The 19,382-nt window shown below is 46.6% G+C and overlaps 1 protein-coding gene across 1 annotated transcript; it reads right to left on the bottom strand.

Annotated features, from left to right (window-relative positions):
- Positions 1 to 453: 453 nt before the first annotated feature.
- LOC119277856 (probable methyltransferase PMT19) lies at positions 454 to 6,057 on the bottom strand. The gene is made up of 6 exons (XM_037559187.1): positions 5,342 to 6,057; positions 5,051 to 5,261; positions 4,640 to 4,937; positions 1,766 to 2,158; positions 1,585 to 1,662; positions 454 to 1,061 (listed from the first exon to the last, which is right to left on the bottom strand). Exons 1-6 carry the CDS (start codon positions 5,987 to 5,989, stop codon positions 848 to 850), a joined length of 1,842 nt encoding a protein of 613 aa, XP_037415084.1. The 5' UTR covers positions 5,990 to 6,057; the 3' UTR covers positions 454 to 847.
- Positions 6,058 to 19,382: the final 13,325 nt, after the last annotated feature.

Genomic DNA, 19,382 nt, shown 5'->3' with positions numbered 1-19,382 from the left:
GACTGGGGGCCGATCGGCCAGCAGTGGGCCGACTGGGGGAATTGGCCAGCAGTGGCAATCGGCCACCGGTAGGATGACTGCATCCAATCAGCCAGCAGTGGGCCGACTGGGTATTATTTAAAAAATATATAATTACGGCGTAATATTTCTGAAATTTAATAAAGAAATGTATTATTAACAAAAATTAGCGTAAAACTCCAACTCCAAGTCCTGCCTCTTTCCAATCCCTGAGCTCATTTAGAATATGATTCTTGAGTTGCCCGGGTGATTTGAATTCAGTCGTCCGGTTAAACACCCCAGTATTCCTTTGTTTCCAAAGTGACCAAGCGACCGCAATGACAAACGTGTCATTTCACCGACGCACTGAGATTCCTCCGCGTTTGCTGCCATCAAAGCCACACTTTACATCATTTAACCAACTCGGTGGCATTTGGACGCCGTTAGCCAGTAGGATAACTGAAAAAACATCACATTGCTTCTCAATATTAATATACTCTTCCCTTTATCCAGAAACCATACATTGCTTCACGAGCAAACTGCGGGAATCCAAACAGGTCTGACCAGTGACCAACTCCTCACTCCTACAAAAACATGTACATCTATAATACAAACGCACGTTCATTATATTTACAAAGTGCCAGGGTAGGTGTTGGTAGCAGCTACACCACACTACTCAACACCATGCATGCTGGGGGGCAATGCACCAAGCCTTGCCAGGGTTATTTGCTTATCTTATCTGCACATGTAACTGCAAGTGTAGCCTCGCCTTTGGGCTCTTCGTCTGTACTCTGTACAGGTAACTGCTAAGATCATGGTACTGTCAACGGGTGCCGTTGTAGTTCTTGTACTAGCTCCCTGGCAGTCGGAGCGAATTGTCCACGATGAGAAGCTTCTGAGGATCTGGGCCCTCATCCTCCATGTTGACAACCCGGCTGCGCCATTGCAGGCGATCAGCAGCCTCCTTCACTTTCAGAACAACATCAGCTGCATCCCGGATTACTGCCGCGCCCCCTGGCCGGAGAATTCGGTCCATCTCGACCAGTATGTCAAGGGTACCACACCTGAAGACAAATTAGTGTCAAAATAGTGCGGTGAACGGCAATACCTTCCTGAGTTGCATGGTGACTATGTGCTTTTTGAAGGCATCATGTTTGTCAGGCCATGCGTTGAAAAAGGAGAAACGTAACTTTAGGCCCCTTTTGCGGAAGGGAAATTGACAAATTGTACACATACTGATGGTATTCAGCAATTAAGGGATTCAAACAATTGCTGTAATTAAGCCGGGCGGATTTCATGTAAGCTACTTTATTTCAGATAAGAAAAATCAGTAAGCAGATATCCATGGCCCAAGGGTAATGGTGGGTGCCTCTTGAAGTCTTTTATGTTCAGGGAGAGTATGCCCCTGGCGAAACTATGTGAACCATAGGGTGTGTAGTGGCACAGTGGGTACTCTATATTTTAGTACAGTTTGGTACCCTCAAGCTAAGTAAATTAGAAATAGCATTCATGTCTCTTTCTGAGTCTGTTCTGCCTCAGAACAGAACAAGTACACTTGAACAAAGAGAATTATGAGGAGTCACTTACTTGTCGATATACAAGCTGAATACTCCATTAGCATGTATCAGATCATATGTACGTGGATAAGTAGAGAAAGCTTCACACCTAACATAAAAAAATGACTCAGATAGTGAGTTCTTGTCTATATCTTAATGGGAAAATAGGAATAGTACTCCATTACAAGACAACAGTCGCTCTGCAACATTACCAGTCCATGTATGTTCCAATCAGGCCGCGCTCATAGATGATACCAAGGGTGTTATTGTCTGTTATATTTGCAGGAACCACGTTCATGACCCAAACAGGGTATTTCAACATGGCAGCGGCAAAGCTACCAAAACCAGCATTCATGTCCATGACATTTCTGTAACTCCTATGAGATAAATCTTTCAAATATGTTCCATAGAGTTCAACTCTTCTCCTCCAAACTGAACAGTCATGTTTGTATGCCTGGATGGACATCCCCTTAATTTCCCCATTGGCTATTCTTGGTGGCACTGCAGCAAGTCTTTGAGGCCATTTCTCCACGCGGCGGCCAGCAACATCACCAACAAGTTCCACTCTTGGAAGATGAGTTCTACACATCGAAATATTTACATACCTGCAAGATAGAAGACATACAATCATCCTTTTATGAGTTTGTTGATAAAGTAATCTTCCAGTGCAAGCAAGAGATGGCTAATATGTTAGATTATCCAATGATTCAGCAACTGCCTTCTTTTTGTCCTGTTCGGCGGTGAGCTCTTTGGATTCACTGGTGCTGTACTCATATTCTTACTAACTCGCTTCGATGCACCTTTTTGTACATGCTTTAAGTATTGGGTAGAGTTCTTTTTAGTTATTGAGTTGTCTCCTGAAAATTTCCAGGCACGCTTATGTAGAGATGGCTAATATTTTAGATTATCCAATGACTCAGCAACTGCATTCTTTCTGTCCTGCTCGGCTGTAAGCTCTTATTCACTGTGCTGTACTCATACTCTTACTAACTCACTTAGATGCATCATTTTGTACATGCTTCAAGTATTGGGTAAAGTTCTTTTTAGTTATTGAGTTGTCTCCTGAAAATTTCTTTTTTTCGAGAGTACGCCTAGGCGTACCATAGCTTTATAGAAGGCAGAATTTAGTTACAAGAAAGCTACCGCTCGATGCGAACAACGAGTGTAGCACGAACACCACACCGACAAGACCACAAACAAACACCACCGCTAGGCAAGCTACTATGCAAAAAGCCTATCCTAAACTGATACACAGCACCGCGTCTCGATCGACGCCGGACACCTCCGAAGACCACACTTCCACAGAACTTCTCTTGTCGACGCACCATCCACCCTGAGCGCCTAAGAGAAAGTGGCAGATGAATGGCAGGACTCGATCCAATCCGGGAAGACGCCGCCTTGGATTCACCAACGACCAACGTACATAGCGCCACTGAAGATCAGAAAAGGATAGCGGCGAACACCGGAGGAGAGCAACGAGGAACCAGTCGTGTCTCCAAACACAATGCTCCCAACAGAGGAGCGGCGTCGAGGACACCGCCATCGTGCCGATCAGAACATCGAATCTAGGCTTTCACCCGGAGACATCCACCAACACCGAGAGCGCGAGGGATGAGGCGAACACGCTCGACGATGCCTCCAAGGAGGGGAATGACATCCACAGATGCCATCACCGCCGGCCCGGCAGAAGCCGTGCAAAATTTTCATCCGCGCTTCGCCCATCGCCACGCCTCCATGGGATTGGTAGCACTGCCAAGAAGCCTCACACCGCCGCCACCGCAGCACTTGCCGAAGTAGCTGCATAGCCGAGGACCAACGACCGACCACCCGGCAGGGAAACCGCGGCCACACATCCACTCCCAGCCTGCACGAGGGTCCGCAGCCAACCAGCACCTCCGGCCAGGTCCAGGACTGCCCGCAACGGCCGTCGCCCACTCCAAGGAACGACCTTGCGACAATCAGACCCGCCTCTCCACGGAGAAATCCCAGGCCGGCATCACCAGGAAAGCACCGCCGCTCTCCACGCCGCACAGGGATGACCGAAAGCTCGCTGCTCGCAAGACTCCATCTTGACCGAGCCATCGCAGCGCCGCCACCAACCTGCCCGTGAGAACCCAGCACTGCCTCCCGCTGGCGCCACCCCCACCAGATCGAGCCACATCTCCTCTGCCACACCCCGTCAGGCCCTCCGCATCACCACCTCACCTGCCGTGCGCCGGCCATGAGCCCTCACCTCCAGGCAACGCAGATCTGGCCTGGCACGAGCGCCTCCGCGGTGAGGAGCACCAAGCCGCCACCGGCCTGCGCGCTTCGCAGCGACACGCCATCACCAGCCAGCTGCGCCGGGCCTCTCCTCCTCCAGCCAGCGCCCACCACAGAGTCATGACGAGCCGCCCCGAGACACCGGACCAGCAGGACCTCGCGCGCTCAACCCCGCCGCCATCAGCCCCGCACCACCAGCACCGCACCACCACGCGGCGGATCCGGCCTGAGAAGCCCCGGATCCACCCCCCGACGCCGGCGAAGAGGGCCACCACACCGGATCTTGCAGCGCCGTCGGATGGATCCCCGCTAGCTGGCGAGCGCCGACACAAAGGAGCCCCGCCGCCACCATCCCTGGGGCACGCGCGGCTTCGCCGGCGTCCTCTCCGGCGGCGGCGAAGCGGATGGGGGTGAGAGGGAGTGGGCCGGCGGCGGCGCGATGGGGCTGCCCCCGAGCCGCCAGAGGAGGCGACGCGGGGGGAGGGAGCGTTTTTTTTCGCGGAGAGGGGCCTCCTGAAAATTTCTATGCACACTTATGTTCAACTAACCCGGAGAATTAACATTCATGGCCATACACGCCCCCGCATGTCATGTACAGACTGACAAACTTCAGAAAATAACAGCCGTACGGAGTATGTTTCTTCTTGGCCACACAATAACACGCGCGAAGTATATAAACATTAATCCTGGCCAAACTATTCTCTGCAGTGTCAACTTCTTGGGTCGCATCGAGGACTACGGAAAATAAAACAGTGAACTATTATGCTTCAACCACACAAAAATTCCCAGAAAAGCAAAGGTCAGGCTGCCAAGGAGAACCTTACCAAGCACTATCTGGGTCATCTTCTGTACAGAGTGGTGGTGATTTCAAGAACTCTGCTTCCTGGGCACAATGGAGATGATTAATAGGCTTTCTCCAAACAGAAACTGTGCCCTTATCTGACACCTTTTCCCAACAAAGCTTATTTGCAGTATCTTCTGTAGCTAACTGTTCACCATCAAGGTTCTCGATTGTTTTGTTGGGGCCCTTGTAGGGTGATTTCCAGCTGATGGGTGGACTAGACATAACCCAATACCCACCAGGTCTGAGAAGACGGTCAATTTCCAGCATATACAGACCATCTGGAATCAGCTATAGGTGAATGAGAACATCAGAAAATATGTGCAATCATAAGTCGGATACAAGAAATATGTCTTCCTTTTCGCAGATAGTATCGATTTAGTGCATGTCCTACCATGAGCAGTCCATGAAACATGGCAGTCAGCGCAGTGCACCATGTCGAAGGACCTCGAAGGATAAGGCAGCCTGTGAGCGCTGAGCGCTCCAATCATCGCGGGCAGTCCACGCTCCAAGGCGAACTGGACATGCGCATCGTGTCTCTCCCTTGGAGCAATGGACATGGTCAGGACGCCATAGCTCAACAGGTAGTCCCCAAAGCTCGCAACCTGCAACGAGCCACAGCATCAGCGATGAGAACATATGGCAATCTACTGGAAACACGGAGTGATTTAGTCCAGTTACTCACTCCGCAACCGATGTCGAGCGCCGTTCGCACCGCGCCGCCGCGGAGCGGCACCACGCGCTCAAGCTGCTCGACGTAATTCCCCGCCCCCTTGGGGAACACCAGCCACTCCCCGCGCGCGTGCACGGGGTCCTGAGAGGCGGCCAGCTTGGCGACGGTGAGTGGTGGCAGATCCGTGTTGGCATACCGCGCGCGCTCCCGCCGCGCGGGCCACGGCGGGGGCGGGTGGTACCCGGGGGGCGGGGGGACGCGACAGTGCGGAGGCGGGGGCGGAGGGTGAGGCGGCGGGTCCTCGGGCGGGTGCGGAGGATGAGGCGGCGGAGGGTGCGGGGGGCAGTGGCGCTCGCCGGAGGGAGGTTCGTGGCAGGGGGTGTGGTGGGAGGCGTTGGGCGGGCAGGGCGGGACGGGCGGCGGCGGGGGGTGGGGGTGCTCATGGTGCTGCGGCGAGGGTTCGGGCGCCGGGGGGAGCGCCGCGGTGGTGGAGGCGCTGGTGGACGGGGGAGGCGAAGCGTAGTCGTCCCGGGCGCGGGAGACGACGGCGGAAATGAGCAGGAGAGACGTCGCGGCCGCAGCGGCCGCCGCCCCCGCGAGGGAGAGCGCCCGCGGCAGCGGCTTGATGACGGCGTCCACCGCCGGCGCCGGGAGCGGCATGGCGTCGCGTGACGGATGCACTGGGCTGGACAGCAGTATCGGATGCTCCGAGCATCCGAGCTAGTGCTCGAAGCGTAGTGGAGTGGTTCCGGTGCGGCCGTCGTGTTCGTATTTGAGGAGGGCGGCGGTTACCCTCGCAGGCCCGGCCGTTGTCGTTGGATGGGGCCCGCAGAAAGTCCAGTCCGTTTGCATCCAAGGCAGACCGGCTAGGCTCGATTAAAATATGGCCACCCCTTAAAAAATGGCTTATAAAAAAATGAAATATGGCTTGAGTTTGAGTAGTATATACCTCAAACTAACTTGAAGAGGCAAATAAACTTTAGTGTATAAACCAGTTCGTTTTGTTGTTTGGATAGTTTGCATTTGTCTTTTAACCTGATGGTGTTTTTTATGGGTTTTAACCTGATGGTGTTTCTCGGGGTTTGGGAAATAAATCCAAATAGATCACTAAATCCATGTATAAAAAAAATGGAAAACTGCTTGTCTGGTTGTAGGCACAAATGGATTGGGCTGGTAAAATTCCTCTCAAAATTCAAATCTTCTTGTGGCAACTATTTTAAGAGGTTGTGATAACTAGATAAGTTATGTAAAGAAAAGGTTTCACGATAATCCCAGGTGTTTCTTTTGCAATCAAGTGGAACCATCCTAACACTTGCTCTTTTCTACCCTATGCCCTCATAGTTCTTGGCAATTTTCTAGTTGGTGTTACGTATTTTGGCATGATGGCGAGCAACGGTTTACTGTTGGGCTTGCTACTATGGTCTAGTCCATTTGAAATGCTCCAAACAAAATGACCTTTGAGAGCAAGTTGATAAAACACACTTTTTAGATTGTTTTTGTCGTGATGGTGATGCGGCAATGACAAGTGGTATTCTCGTGCGTCGCTTCCTCGCATTGTTCAAAGAGCATCTATCTCCGGACGAAATCGAGCTATCAAGGCCTCATTGAGAGCCTTCCAGCTCTCCAAGGCCACCAACAAGACCCCTAGGCGCCCCGCTGCATCTCGGAGGGGCAAGGGTCGAGGCCGACGGGTATGGAGACGATGAAGGTGGAAATGAGCAGGGGAGACGATGAAGGTGGCTAGCTGACCATTTGTGCGCGCCACCTTCATCGAGTGCCCCCGTCTTCATGTACATACTCTTTTTGATTAGGGCAACATCTGGAGTTGCATCCCCTTCCTACCGTCCCCTATGTATCAATTCACTATCTTGTAGTTACTTCAGTTCATTGTCTTTCAGTTTCTTCAGTTTGTTGCCTTTAGGTAGTTCCTGCTATCCGGGCATCTTACCCCAGGCCCTTTGTATCTTGCATCATGCTAGTGTATTGTTAGTTATCTATGACTGACATCAACAATTGTATGGTGCTCAATTGGAACGTGTGCGGCCTTAATAATCATGTGCGCCGCCGAATTGTGTGTAGTCTTGTTCATCATCATCACACCTATCATTTTTCTCTTGGAGACAAAGATCGAACTCATGGAATGGCTCCTTGTACTAGAAATCCTCGGCCTGGCCTTTGTTGATTCCTTGTGCTTCCTTCTTGCCATTGGTACACGAGGGGGAATCATCCTTGCCTTCTTGTCGAACCTGTTTGACATCACTAGCACTACTAACTCCACCAACTCGATGCCTGCCATGGTGGTAATGCATGCTTCGTGCGCCTCTTGGAGTATTTCAGTCGTTTACGGCGCTCGGTCACATAGTGACAAAGTTGTGTTCATGTATAGGAGACGATGAACCTCAAGCCTTCCATGCTTCTTGTATGGATTATATCAGGAAACTTCAACTTGGTATGAAAAGTAGAGGACTCATCTATAAACACATGGTTAATGAATGCTTTTAGGTTGGCCTTAAACATTCTAAAGGTCTCCGAACTGTCGTTACACAATCTAAAATTCACTCAGGGCAGAAGCTGTCAAGTACAAACTAGAACTAAGACAAATCATGTCTTTTGCATTGTCGAAAGGGGTTTGTTGTTTCCCCAATGACACATGCATTCAGTTTCCTCGTATATCTCTGATCATTGTGCAATGGTGTTGACCGAGCAGGTTTTCCAACACCAATACAGTGGTAGATAGCTAGGCAGTATCGACCTGCGCAAGCGGGGGGTGGAGGATGAAGACACCAGGGACCCCATTGTAATCTCCTTTCTCTATGGGATTCTTATTGTAAGTCTCTCCACTTAGTACTGGGTTTTCACTAAGTTTTAATGAAGACATTTCATTACGGAAAAACTTACATTTTGGCAGCGCCCACGTAGACCAAAACAATCTGAATTGCGTAAAAACAGCGCCTAAGAACTGGAATGCGTAGGTTGAGGAGCGAAGTAATTTTTGGAATTGGTGTACTTCCAATTAATCATACCATCCTCACCATTTGTGAATTGCACCTCCGCCCATCGATCAGACCGTTGTTGAGCCTGTTTCTCATATCCTTTATCCATTTGTTCGCTGCAAACGCACTTGGCACAACTGTTTTTCCTTATTGAGTGCTTGAACAGAGCTAACACCAACGTGTGCAGTGGCATGTTCAACAGCCATGCTGAAAGTGCAACTATTCCCTAGGTGGTTTTGGTAATTCTTAACAACATATAGTTCATTGAACTAATGCTATTTCAAGATAATCATTTCAGAAAGTTCAATGTTTGGCATGGCATGGACTAGAGATGTGGACCCCTCAAAATACAAAGGACATATATTGGCAACAAGCTCAGGACTCTACATTTTCATTTTAGTGATCCAAGATCACATTGAGTCCATGGGAAAGCCAATACTATTAAAAGGGGATGAGGTGTTGCTTAATGAGTTACTTGCTCAAAATGCTTTGTGATATGCTCCAAAACCCTCAACCACTTTCTCATTTCCACATATGTCCTAAATCTAAATGTCAAACTCGGCCCCACCGATTTGATCTATCCAGCGCCACCGAGTTTCACTTGGCATAGCCACTGCCACAAACCCTAGTTACTTCGGTCTCACCGATAGGGATCTCGGTCTCACCGAGATGGGATTGCAAACTCCCTGTTTCCTTTTTGTAACATTTCGGTCTCACCGAAATGAGCAAATCGGTCCCACCGAATCTGCATTGCAAACTCCCTGTTTCCTTTTCGTAACACTTCAGTCCCACCGAAGTGAGCGAACCGGTCCCACCGAGTTTGCCTGACCAACCCTCTGTGTACCTATTGCTGAAATCAGTCCAATCGAGTTTATGCGATCGGTCACATCGAGATTACATTATGCCCTAACCCTAGCAGATCGGTCCCACCGAGATAACTATATCGGTCCCACCGAAAATCCTAACGTTCACATTTTGAACTAAATTGGTCTGACCGAGTGCTGATTCAGTCCCACCGAGTTTGGGAATCTCCGTGTAACGGTTAGATTTTGTGTGGAGGCTATAAATACCCCTCCACCCACTCTTCATTCATGGAGAGAGCCATCAGAACAAACCTACACTTCCACTACTCAATTTTTGAGAGAGAACCACCTACTCATGTGTTGAGGCCAAGATATTCCAATCCTACCATATGAATCTTGATCTCTAGCCTTCCCAGAGTTGCTTTCCACTCAAATCATCTTTCCACCATAGCCAAATCAGAGAGAGAGAGAGAGAGAGAGAGAGAGAGAGAGTTGAGTGTTGGTAAGACTATCATTTGAAGAACAAGAGCAAGGAGTTCATCAACAACACACCATCTATTACCTTTTGGAGAGTGGTGTCTCCTAGATTGGTTAGGTGTCACTTGGGACCCTCTGTCAAGATTGTGGAGTTCAACCAAGGAGTTAATAAGGGCAAGGGGATCGCCTACTTCGTGAAGATCTACCCTAGTGAGGCAAGTCCTTCGTGGGCGATGGCCATGATGGGATAGACAAGGTTGATTCTTCGCGGACCCTTCATGGGTGGAGCCCTCCGTGGGCTCGAGCAACCGTTACCCTCCGTGGGTTGAAGTCTCCATCAACGTGGATGTACGATAGCACCACCTATCGGAACCATGCCAAAAATCTCCGCGTCAACATTGCATTTGCTCCCTCCAAACTACTCCCATTTACCTTCTTGCAAGTTGCATGTTTTACTTTCCGCTGCTCACATACTCTTTGCATGCTTGCTTGAATTGTATTGTGATTGCTTGACTTGTGCTAAGTTCCTAAAATCTGCCAAGAACTAAAATTGGGAAAAGATTAAGTTTTTATTTGGTTAAATAGTCTAATCACCCCCCCCCCTTCTAGGCATACTTTCGATCCTACAAGTGGTATTAGAGCTTTGGTCTCCATTTGCCTTGATTTCCATAGGTTTGGTGATCATAGCCTTGGTTTCACAACCTAGGAGAGTATGGCGTCTAGCGAGGGAAATTATCACCGTAGAGGTCCTTACTTTGATGATACTAATTTTGCTAGTTGGAAACATAAGATGAAAATGCATATTCTTGGACATAACCCCGCCGTTTGGGCTATTGTGTGTATTGGCTTGCAAGGTGAATTCTTCGATGGGAAAGAACCAAACCGTGAAGCTACCGTGGAAGAACTGAAGGTGTTGCAATACAATGCTCAAGCTTGCGATGTCCTCTTCCATCGATTGTGCCCCGAAGAATTCAACAAAATCAGTCATCTTGAGAATGCAAAGGAAATTTGGGATACTTTGATTGATATGCATGAAGGTACCGACTCCGTCAAGGAATCCAAATTGGATGTGCTCCAAAGTCAACTTGACAAGTTCAAAATGAAGGATGGTGAAGGTGTCGTCGAAATGTACTCTAGGCTTGATCTCATCACAAATGAGATAGATGATACGTCTCCGTCGTAACTACTTTTCCAAACACTTTTGCCCTTGTTTTGGACTCTAACTTGTATTATTTGAATGGAACTAACCCGGACTGACGCTGTTTTCAGCAGAATTGCCATGGTGTTGTTTTATGTGCAGAAAACAAAAGTTCTCGGAATGACCTGAAACTCCACGGAACATCTTAGAAAAACAATAAAAAATCCTCGCCAAAGATGAAGACCAGGGGCCCACACCCTGTCCACAAGGGTGGGGGGGGGCGCGCCCCCTACCTCGTGGGCCCCCTGGTGGCCCTCCGACGCCAACTCCAACTCCATATATTGGCTTTCGGGGGGGGGGGGAAATCAGAAAGAAGAAATCATCGCGTTTTACGATACGGAGCCGCCGCCAAGCCCTAATCTCTCTCGGGAGGGCTGATCTGGAGTCCGTTCGGGGCTCCGGAGAGGGGGATTCGTCGCCGTCGTCATCATCAACCATCCTCCATCACCAATTTCATGATGCTCACCGCCGTGCGTGAGTAATTCCATCGTAGACTTGTTGGACGGTGATGGGTTGGATGAGATTTATCATGTAATCGAGTCAGCTTTGCTAGGGTTTGATCCCTAGTATCCACTATGTTCTGAGATTGATGTTGCTATGACTTTGCTATGCTTAATGCTTGTCACTAGGGCCCGAGTGCCATGATTTCAGATCTGAACCTATTATGTTTTCATGAATATATGTGTGTTCTTGATCCTATCTTGCAAGTCTATAGTCACCTACTATGTGTTATGATCCGGCAACCCCGAAGTGACAATAATCGGGACCACTCCCGGTGATGACCATGGTTTGAATAGTTCATGTATTCACTATGTGCTAATGCTTTGTTCCGGTTCTCTATTAAAAGGAGGCCTTAATATCCCTTAGTTTCCAATAGGACCCCGCTGCCACGGGAGGGTAGGACAAAAGATGTCATGCAAGTTCTTTTCCATAAGCATGTATGACTATATACGGAATACATGCCTACATTACATTGATGAACTGGAGCTAGTTATGTGTCATCCTATGTTATGACTGTTACATGACGAACCGCATCCGGCATAATTATCCATCACTAATCCGGTGCCTACGATTTTTCCATATACTGGTTCTCGCTTATTTACTTTTCCGTTGCTACTGTTACAATCACCACAAAATACCAAAAACATTACTTTTGCTGTCTTTACTTTTGTTACCGTTACCACTACTATCATATTACTTTGCTACTAAACACTTTGCTGCATATACTAAGTTTCCAGGTGTGGTTGAATTGACAACTTAGCTGCTAATACTTGAGAATATTCTTTGGCTCCCCTTGTGTCGAATCAATAAATTTGGGTTGAATACTCTACCCTCGAAAACTGTTGCGATCCCCTATACTTGTGGGTTATCAAGACCTTTTTCTGGCGTCATTGCCAGGCAGCATAGCTCTATTCTTTGAGTCACTCGGGATTTATATCTGCTGGACACTATGAAGAACTTGAAAGATGATCGAACTACTATTTTGCCCTCAACTACGAGGGGAGGTAAGGAACTGACATCTAGCCTTGCACTAGATTCTCCTTCTGTTATGAGTAAGCTTGCGACACTTAAACCTGCTACTGCTATTCATTCTGATATGTCGCATGTTATTGATGATGCCACTTCTGCTATGCATGATACTTATGATGAAACTACTTCTATGCTTGATACTACTGTGCCCCTTGGTGAATTTCTTGATGAGCAAATTGCTAGGTCTAGAGAAAGAGAAATTATTGAATCTGAATACGATGATGAGAGTGATGATGAAAATATGCCTGCTATTCCTGAGGGTTGTCTTTTTGATGCAGAATCTTCTGCAGCTATTTTTGCTTGCCAGGATAGATACGAACTTAAGAGGTTGCTAGTTAAATGGAGTAAAGAATCTTTTAGAGATAGAATGAGACCCGACCCTGCTTTTGCTACTTCACCTATTTGTGTTCCCGATAAGGATTATTATGATTTTTCTGTTGATCCAGATATAATTACTTTGGTTGAATCTGATCCTTTTTATGGCTATGAATCTGAAACTATTGTGGCACATCTTACTAAGTTAAATGCTATAGCTGCCCTGTTTACTAATAATGAGAGATCGCGCTACCTTTATTTACTCAAAATATTTATGTTCTCATTAAAGGGTGATGCTAAGATATGGTTTAATTCTCTTGATCCTGGTTGTGTGCAAAGTCCCCGGGATATGATTTATTACTTCTCTGCTAAATATTTCCCTGCTCATAAGAAACAAGCTGCTTTGAGGGAAATATACAACTTTGTGCAAATTGAAGAAGAGAGTCTCCCACAAGCTTGGGGGAGGCTTATCAAGTTACTTAATGCTTTGTCTGATCATCCTCTTAAGAAACCAGAAATACTTGATATCTTTTATAATGGACTAACTGATGCTTCCAGAGATTACCTGGATAGTTGTGCTGGTTCTCTTTTCAGGGAAAGAACACCGAATGAAGCTGAAATTCTATTGAATAATATGTTGACAAATGAAAATAATTGGGCACCTCCTGAGCCAACTCCCGAGCCAATTACTGAGCCTATTCCAAAACCAACTCCGAAGAAGAGAGGTGTTCTATTTCTCAGTCCCGAAGATATGCAAGGGGTAAAGAAATCTATGAAAGAAAAAGGTATTAAAGCTAAAGATGTTAAGAATTTACCTCCTATTGAAGAAATACATGGTCTTAATTTACCGCCTGTTGAAGAAGTATATGATCTCAATTACTTATTCACTGAAGAACCTCCCGATATCCCGACACAGGTAGTAAAGGTAAATTCTCTCTATAGATATGATAAAGATGAAGTCCCTCCTACTAAAATTGCTAGTCAGTGCTTGGATGAGTTTGATGACTTTATGTTTAAGCAAGATGACTTTAGTGCTTATTTTGGTAGACAATTAAAATAGAATACCTTTATGATTAAATGCTTAGGTGATTATATGGATGATATTAGAGGTGAACTTAAACTTGTTAGCAAACATGCTTATATGGCTACCACGCAAGTAGAGCAAGTACTTAAAGCTCAGAAAGAAGTGCTTGATGAAATGAATAGTAAGAAAAATGGTTATGCTGTTAGAGTGGCTACCAGAACTGGTAGAATGACTCAGGAACCTTTGTATCCTGAAGGCCACCCTAAGAGAATCGAGCAAGATTCTCAGAGAAATAATGTTGATGTACCTAGTTCTTCTAAAAGGAAGAAAAAGAAAAATGATAGGACTTTGCAAACTTCTAGTGAACCTATTGCCGAACCACCTGAGAATCCGAATGATATCTCTATTTTTGATGCTGAAACACAATCAGGTGATGAACATGAACCTAGTGATAGTGTTAATGATATTGTTCATGTTGATGCTCAACCTAGTAATGATAATGATGTCGAAGTTGAACCTGCTGTTGATCTTGATAACCCACAATCAAGGAATCAACGTTATGATAAAAGAGACTTCGTTGCTAGGAAACATGGTAAAGAAAGGGAACCATGGGTTTAGAAACCCATGCCTTTTCCTCCAAAACCATCCAAGAAAAAGGATGGTGAGGATTTTGAGCACTTTGCTGAAATGATTAGACCCATCTTTTTGCGTATGCGATTAACTGATGTGCTCAAAACAAATCCTTATGCTAAGTATATGAAGGATATCATTACTAATAAAAGAAAGATACCGGAAGCTAAAATTTCCACCATGCTTGCTAATTATACTTTTAAGGGTGGAATACCAAAGAAACTTGGAGATCCAGGAGTGCCTACTATACCCTGCTTCATTAAGAGAAATTATGTTAAAACTACTTTATGTGATCTTGGAGCCGGTGTCAGTGTTATGCCTCTCTCTTTATATCATAGACTTGACTTGAATAAGTTGACACCTACTGAAATATCTTTGCAAATGGCTGATAAATCAACTGTTATACCTGTCGGTATTTGTGAGGATGTGCCTGTTGTAGTTGCAAACGTTACTATTTTAACGGACTTTGTTATTCTTGATATTCCCGAGGATGATAGTATGTCTATTATTCTTGGAAGACCTTTCCTTAATACTGCAGGGGCTGTTATTGATTGCAACAAAGGCAATGTCACTTTTCATGTTAATGGCAATGAGCACACGGTACACTTTCCGAGGAAACAACCTCAAGTTTATAGTATCAACTCTATTGGAAAAATTCCATCGATTATATTTGGAGGTTTTGAATTTCCTCTCCCTACTGTCAAGAAAAAGTATGATATTCTTATTGTTGGGGATTTTCATATCCCCGTTGAGGTAACTTAGTGTTATTCGAAATTTCTCTGGTTCCGTGATTATTCGAAATGAGTTTGTTAACAAGACTTGATCAACCTTGTTAGTGGGTTCATTTTGATGATCACGAGATGGATGAAACTACAAGCACAACCTTCTGTACCCTCTTTATATTTTCTGTTATTTAGTAGAAATAAAGTAAAATAGTATTTTTCTGTCTGTTTCCTGACTTATCCGTGCAATATAAAAATACCCCAAAAATAAAAGTCCTCAGAATGCCATGCCAATTTAACATGATTTTTTCGGGAATATTTGAGGATTTACTGTGCAAAAATTACCGTGGGGGGAGCTGCCACCTAGCCACGAGGGTGGAGGGTGCGCCCTACCCCCCTGGGCGCGCCCCCCTACCTCGTGGGCCCACGGTGGCCCTCCTCCACTTATTCCTGCACCCATCTTCTTCCTCTGCTTCACACAAACACGAAAAACTAACTCAAGCACGAGTTCCAGCCCCCGTTGCTGTGATTTTCGATCTCCTTGCTCAAATCACCTCTCGCAAAACTGCTTGGGGAGATTGTTCCTTGGTATGTGACTCCTCCATTGGTTCAATTAGTTTTTGTTCTAGTGCTTTATTCATTGCAAATTTGTGTTGCATAGGTGACCATGTTCTTAAGCTTGCATGTCAAATTTATATGGTTCCAAGTAGTTCCAATGCTTTATATAGGTTCTAAGCACTTATGGGAGTTGTTGCTATCAATTTTATTGAAGTTGGTTCACTTTTATTTGAAGTTACTAAAAATTTCAGATTGTTTCAAAAATAATGAAGAGACTTTTGAGGGGCTCGTCGAGCCGAAGCTCTAAGGAAAAACAAAAGGAAGAAGAGCAGAAGCCCAAATTTAATTTGCCTCGCACCGCGAAGGTCCGACCGTGTGAATGGCCTTCCGATGACTTCTTGAGGAGAGCCGGGATTTATCAAGATTTCTATTTATTGATTGAGAATGCTGGCCTCACCGACTTCCTCCGCGACCAACATCACCAGTATCTCTTACTCACAAATACTTTTGTGCAAAACTTCTACTTTTCCCTAAGAAATCACCTCCAACAGTAGAGTTTCATTTATATGACGTTGTTAAAGAGATGACATTAGCTGAATTTTGCGAGGTTTGCAAAATACCCTTTGAGGGCACCTTGGATGAACCACACCGTAACAAAGTAGAAACTTTTATTAACACTATCACTCTGGGAGAAACCAGGAAGGTTTCTGATGCAAGGATTACTAGCATACATTTTCCTGTTTTACGCTACTTTGCCTTATTTGCTAGTCGTTGCTTGATTGGACGCGGGAACTATGGAAACCTTAGTATCCCTGATTGTGGCACTCCAAAATTTTTGTGGTTTTTGTTTTCAGAAAGAGCCTTGCTTGGTTTAAAGAAGGTCATTTAAATCCTTCTTAAAAACCTCTCTTCTGAGTTTTCCCTCTCAAAATCTTTTCTTGGATTTAGTTTTTCAAAAAAAGAAAACCTTTTGGTTTTGGGCTTTTCTTTGGTTTTGATCCCTTCCTGTTTTTACCATGCCTCTTATGGTAAAATTCTCCCAAAACCCCTCCTTCAACTTTGGGACAACCCAAACTTTCTGCCCCAACTAGTTAAATCCATTTCTGGATTTTATCTCATTTATTTCTTTTCCCAAAACAATTATGTCCTTTATTTTGAGCCTAGGTAATTTGTAAAGCAAGTACCTTAATGCCTTTGAACTTTGGTCTCAAATCAACTCCTCTGGATAGTCCTTAGCACCCACAACCTAGAACCAACAAGATCCACTCTTCTTCTTTTCAAAATTTTCAAATTACATCCTCTGCAAGTTTGGACCAGATTTGTCAAATTTGGTGAAATTCATATCTCCACTTCTCCAAAAATTCCACCAAAATTCAGGCAACCCCCAGTTGCAATGAGAGACCACTCCACCAAAAACTAGCTCAAGGAAAAATCCCCACATACCAAAATCATTCTGTCGAACACCTGGCCTGCACTGTTACTGTGCATCTTCAGAAAATTTAGTAAGTTCAGTGTCGTTTCTTCGTCAGAGTTCAGTCACATGTCGACTGTGAACCTGGCGCGTTGTGCACGGCTCCTCCTCCCTGTCCGGAGCGCCACACGCGCGCTTGGCTCGTTCTTGGCGTCGGTAGCACCCTGGCCCGCCTGCGCCGGCGTCTTCCGCGGTGGCAGAACCTCCCGCTGCGGCCGATAGGGAGCACCCTGCGGCATAACGCCGTTCGGCACCGCCCAAAACACCTGAGAGCTCCGCGTGGCCATCTCCCTTGCCAGCGCACGCATGCAGCACCGTCCCCGTGGCCTGGCACGCTCATGGCGCGCTCTCTGCCGCCGACGTGCCGTACGGCCGTTCCGTCGGGGACAGGCCGTAACCACCCCTACCTTGTTAGGTTAGACACTGGAATGGAACCAGTGCTCCGTCTAGATGATGCTCAAGCCTCTAAACCAACCGTCCAGCCACAGCGCCGCCGTAATCGCTCGCCGGACTTATCCCGTTCACGGCAACCGCCTCAGGCCGGCTATAAATAGCGCCTCCGAGCTCGCTCTCGACCCCGCACACCTCCACCACCTCACCAGACCCCGCCCAACCTCTGGAAGAGCCTCGAAGGGCCCTTCTTCCTCAACTCCGGCCACCTCCGTCCGCTTCGGGCTCCGGCAGCGTTCTCGCTGGTGAGAACTCCTCCACCGCCCTAGACTTGCCCGTAGCCTCATGCCGCCTCTAGGAGACTAACCCCCACTCCAATTTGACCCCAGCAGCTCTCTCCGACGAGGTCCACGACTACCCGAACCACCGTCCGCCGGAGCAAGGGCCGCCGGCGACCACCACCACCACCCACCAACGCGGAAGGACGTACTGAACACGGAGGTACCACCCGATCCCCCTGCCTCGCCGTGGATCGCCGTCGGCGACCACCGCAGCTCTCGGGCGCCGTCGAGCCCTGTCTCCCTCGTTTGAATATTCAAACCTGACGGGTGGGACCCGCCTGTCAGTCTCTCACTCTTTTCTTTTAAACGAATCGTTTTCTGGACTTTTTTGCAGAACCCCCTGAGAGTTTTCTGTTTCATTACAGAAAGGTCCCTGAATCAAAACCCTTATAACTTTTAAACAGAAAAGGGATTTTGTTTGATTCTTTTTCTGTTCTCTTAAAAATTTTGTCTAGTTTTTTTTATCAGATTTATTTGAGAATTTTTATGGAATATTTTTGTGCACCTCGCGGTATTTACGTTACGTGCGTATTTTCTTATACCGTAGATACCGGAGGAGGTGACGGAGCCGCGAACTTCACCCAGTTAGACTCCGACTACTCCGAACCAGGCAAGCATGTTTGAACTCTTGATATGATGAGTGTTGGTTGCATGTTTGCATCTAGGAGCTTCATGGCATTTTTTTGAATGTTATATTTCATGCACAAAAGTGGAAAGTAAGTTTCGGAAAGCCATATGTTGTTGGATACATATTTGTATGGCCATGTGATGGCATGAGGATGGGTAAGATGGCAGTGTTGTGGCATGCCAGTCTTGCGCCAGTCTATTTGACTTCAGTGTCGTCGTGAATCAAATCACATTCCCATTCATTTCCATTCCTGTACTGCCACATGTTTTCCGCAAGGAATATGGCCTAGTAAGTTGCAAACCGTTTCCTGGTACACACCAAATAGAGAGGCCGGGATGAGGGTTCCATGGCCCTGGATTAAAGCCCGTCATCCGGTCAGGGGGCATGGGTGTTTCTGGTTGGGACCAAGAGGGGGGCACCCCTTAGAGCGCGCGTATAGAAATTTGATCCCATGCTATTCGAGGTTGTGACCTCCCCGTCTCAAAGTTTTTCTTGGATGTTGTCTAGGGTGATTCCTGGCATCGTGAGGTGGAATGGGTGTGTACTGGTTAAATGTGTTTCTACCGAAATACCATAAATGGAACTAGTCCTTCGTGACTACAGAAAACCATTGGCTTTGGTCAGTTAGTACAAACTCTGCAGAGTCACAAATCCTTTAAATCATCTTGTACATGTCCAAGTACTGTGTTCATCTTATCTTGTCAGATATCAGCCTCAGTGACAAAACCCGGTGGACTACATGAGTTTTAAATCCGGTTAAAAGTTTATTCTTGTGGATAGACTAACCCGTTATTTACTTCTGATACAAGCCCTTTCTGTGATGTCGCCCAGACGTCCGACTGTGGCACTTCTTTCATAAGCCCTTTCTGTGATGTCGCTCAGACGTCCGACTGTGGGATTTCTTTTATAAGTGATGTCGCTCAGACGTCCGACTGTGGCATTTCTTTTATAAGCCCTTTCTGTGATGTCGCTC

This window comes from Triticum dicoccoides, chromosome 3B (genome assembly GCF_002162155.2).
Source record: "Triticum dicoccoides isolate Atlit2015 ecotype Zavitan chromosome 3B, WEW_v2.0, whole genome shotgun sequence".
Classification (NCBI taxonomy): Eukaryota; Viridiplantae; Streptophyta; class Magnoliopsida; order Poales; family Poaceae; genus Triticum; species Triticum dicoccoides.
Note: the sequence above shows the minus strand (reverse complement) of the source record. Positions and strands in the feature narration are given on the sequence as shown.

Bases quoted from the DNA above. Each gene is read 5' to 3' on its own strand.
- LOC119277856 (XM_037559187.1), bottom strand. From the start codon at position 5,989: ATGCCGCTCCCGGCGCCGGCGGTGGACGCCGTCATCAAGCCGCTGCCG. The intron at 5,262-5,341 runs GTGAGTAACTGG...GGCTCGTTGCAG, and splicing joins CGCTCGACATCGGTTGCGGA to GTTGCGAGCTTTGGGGACTA. The intron at 4,938-5,050 runs GTAGGACATGCA...AGCTGATTCCAG, and splicing joins TGTTTCATGGACTGCTCATG to ATGGTCTGTATATGCTGGAA.